This window comes from Fulmarus glacialis, unplaced genomic scaffold (genome assembly GCF_000690835.1).
Source record: "Fulmarus glacialis isolate BGI_N327 unplaced genomic scaffold, ASM69083v1 scaffold18056, whole genome shotgun sequence".
In the NCBI taxonomy this organism is placed as follows: domain Eukaryota; kingdom Metazoa; phylum Chordata; class Aves; order Procellariiformes; family Procellariidae; genus Fulmarus; species Fulmarus glacialis.
The window spans coordinates 5,797-9,081 of record NW_009218962.1 but is presented as its reverse complement, the minus strand read 5'-3'; the positions used below and the strand labels follow the sequence as shown (position 1 = coordinate 9,081).

Genomic DNA, 3,285 nt, shown 5'->3' with positions numbered 1-3,285 from the left:
GGCTCCGGGGTAGTCCTCCGCCAGCCCCCCAGGCCACGCATGCAGGGCTGGGGGCCAGTCCACGCTCACTCCCACACCTCTGTCCAGATGGCTCCCCGGTGCAGGGGGGGGGCCGCTGCCGGCCTCAGGATGAGCTCTCCTACCTGCTTGTTGGTGTATTTCTGGGGATTGGTGCGGTAGCTGTAGTCCGAGTACTGCTCGGATCCCGTCGAGTTGTTGTCCCCGGTGCCAACAAAGGTGTTGGTGGCCGGCAGGTCCTGCACCACTTGGTGCTTCTTAGAGGCCGAGGGCGACTGAGGCTGCAGCTGGATGGAGGGCAGCGGCGAGTTGGAGCGGTAGTGGCGACCCAGGTCTGGGCTGCCCGGTGGGTAGTTGAGGGGCAGGTGGATTCGGGGGCTGTCACTGACAGAGTCGTTCATGAGGTTGAACTTGAGTGATTTCTGCAGCCCCGTCTCTTCCTCATCCTCCGTGGGCTTGGGCGGCTTCGGAGACTTGCTCTTCTTCACCTTGCTCTTGCTCTTACCGCTCTTGCTGGCCTGCTTGGGTGCATACAGGTCCTTGGTCTCCTTCTTGCCTGCCTGGTAGCCGCTCTTGGCCTCCCGCTGCCGGCAGTAGCGCACCAAGACGACCAGCACGATGACCAGCGTGACGGCCACGATGCCAGCGATGACTCCGAAGAGGATGTTGCTTCGCTGCTTGCTGCGCTCGTATTCAGGGTCTCCGGCGATGTCTATGTCAAGCGGTGTGTCCAGACTGTGCCCCACCAGCGTGTCCAGCAGCGTGCGGTTGGCCAGTGTCTCGTTGACATAGAAGTGCACCAGCGCCGTGCCGTGCCGCGAGGGTTTGCCCTTGTCGTTGACGCGCACTACCAAGCGGTGCAGGCCATGGTGCTTGCGCAGGATCTCCTTCTCCAGGGTGATGTCTCCACTCTGCGGGGAGATCTGGAAGAGCTCAAAGGGGTTGCCTCCTGTGATGCTGTAGGTCAGCTCCGCGTTGACGCCAGAGTCAATGTCCTCCGCCTTGACCTTGCTCACCTGCTGGCCAGGGCTGGTGTGGGGCAGGATGTGTTTGTAGGTGGCATTGGAGGGTGAAGTGATGAAGGGGGCGTTATCATTCTCATCCAAGACGTTGATGGTCACCCCCACGTAGGCAGACCTCGGAGGATCCCCACCATCCACTGCCTTGAGTCGGAACGTGTACGTGCTCTGCTGCTCCCGGTCAAAAGAGATGCTGGAGAGGATGGTGCCAGTGCCATTCTGGATGACAAAATCCCCATTGTCTTGCTCCACCGACAGCTGGATGCGGGCATTTTCTCCTTTGTCAGCATCGATCACCGTCACCATGCCCACAGGGCTGAGGGGCGGCATGTTCTCCATCACTGAGAAGTTGTAGCCGCTCAGCATGAACTTGGGGTCGTTGTCATTCCTGTCCATGACGTTGATGGCCACAGACGCTGTGCCCTTGAGGCTGGGGCTGCCCTTGTCTGCCGCTACCACCAAGAACTCGTAGCGCTCCCGTTGCTCTCGGTCCAGCACCGCCTTCACCCGGATCTCCCCAGAGTCGGGGTCAATGGTGAAGGAGCCCTTGGAGGAGGGGTCCGTCACCAGGGAGTAAACCAGCTTGGCGTTGGAGCCGCTGTCAGCATCGCTGGCACTCACCTCCATCACCAGGTCATCGGGCTCGTTGTTCTCGGGGAAGGCCACCTCGGTGAAGCTCTGGCTGAAGACGGGTGCATTGTCATTCACATCCAACACCTGCACCTTCAAAGAGTTGGTGCTGGAGAGGGGCGGGTTCCCTGATTTTCCGCCACAATCTCAATCGTGTACTCCTTCACTGACTCGTAGTCCAGCGGCGTGGTGGTCTGCAGGAAGTATTTCTTCTTGCTGTCGCTCCCTGTTTCACTAGCCTGCCGCAGCTGGAATGGGACGTCACCAGCCACCACGCAGGTCACCACGGCGTTTTCACCCTCATCTCGGTCGGACACCTGCACCAGAGCCACTGCTGTCTCTACTGGCACATCCTCCGAGATGTTTGCCATGCCATCCTGGTGAGTCACGAGCCCAATGCCCCGTATCTCTATGGAGGGCGCGTTGTCGTTCATGTCCTTGATGGTGACCACCACCTGGGTGCGGGCGCTCTTGGGGTTGGCCCCCTTGTCCTTGGCCATGACAGAGAACTTGAGGATGTTGACGTCCTCGCGGTCGATGGGCCCCTGCACGGTGATGAGCCCCGTGGCGCGGTCCAGGCGCAGCAGCCGGCGCACCATGTCCGAGGCTTGGTGGAAGGAGTAGTCGATTTCGGCGTTGGCGCCCTGGTCCGAGTCATTGGCTTTCACCTGCAGGATGGAGGGAGAAACGGTGAGCAGGAGGGCAAGGCAGCACAAGCCCCTCCGCAAACTGCCGCGCTGCCCACCACGGCCTCCTTTGGGGATGGCTGGTGGGGAAAAACCAGGATTTCCTCTTACAGAGCCAAGGACTATGGGGCAAAGAGCCTGGGACCGGCAGAGCGGCTGGGAGTGGCCCTCCGGCACAGAGGCTTTTTCTTGCTCTTCCAGCGAAACCGGCTGGGCCGGTCGGCCGCGCTCCGCTCCCAGCCAGCTCCAGCACGCAGGGAATCCTCCGGGAACCCTCGTAGCCACGACCCAGGCAGCAGTATGGAAGGATGGCTCTGGCTGCACCCGCTCAGCAAAACTCTCCCCGAACAGGGGCTCAAGGCAAGGATGAGGAGGGAGGCGAGGATGTGCAGAGCCTTTTTTCAGGGATGCAGCCAAGTGGGGACTGGGGCTGCCTAAGCTCTGCACGGAACCAGCCGTCCCTGCCTGCCCGTCAGGAGCTCTGCATTCGCTTAAACCTGCCTCTACGCCTATTATTTGCTTTCTAAAGAAGATGAGGTTTGTCTAACATTTGCCTCCCTAATCGGCTCTCCGAGCAGCCTCTTCTCTGCACCATTTGCTGCTCCACCGTTATCTTGCTCAGCAGATTTGGATGGAGAACGAAAGTTGTTAAATGTAAATTCCACCTTTTACCTCCACTCACAAAAAAGGCGGAAGTCATTTTCCCCCTGAAAGATAAAAGCTGAGCAATGGCAGCAGTGGCATCTCAGCCCATTCTCCTCCCGGCCGTGCAGCTCCCTTATCTGCTTCCAACTTCCATTCTCTTAACAGTGAAAAATGAATTCTTAAAAAATTCACATTAGAATTAGCAAGCAGATGAGAGCTGGCTGCGCTCTGCTTATTAAGATGGCAGCTGCAGATAAACGTATGTCGGCTAACATCATTCTCATGCC

The 3,285-nt window shown here is 59.0% G+C and overlaps 1 protein-coding gene across 1 annotated transcript in view; it reads right to left on the bottom strand.

The window, feature by feature from the left end:
- Positions 1-65: 65 nt before the first annotated feature.
- The window catches only part of LOC104078545 (protocadherin-1-like), a gene marked incomplete at its 5' end in the record, with an annotated part of 4,645 nt that continues 1,425 nt past the window's right edge, over positions 66-3,285 (bottom strand). Inside the window, 2 exon segments of the mRNA XM_009580218.1 lie at positions 66-1,804; positions 1,807-2,335. Coding sequence (XP_009578513.1) covers positions 66-1,804; positions 1,807-2,335 — 2,268 coding nt within the window.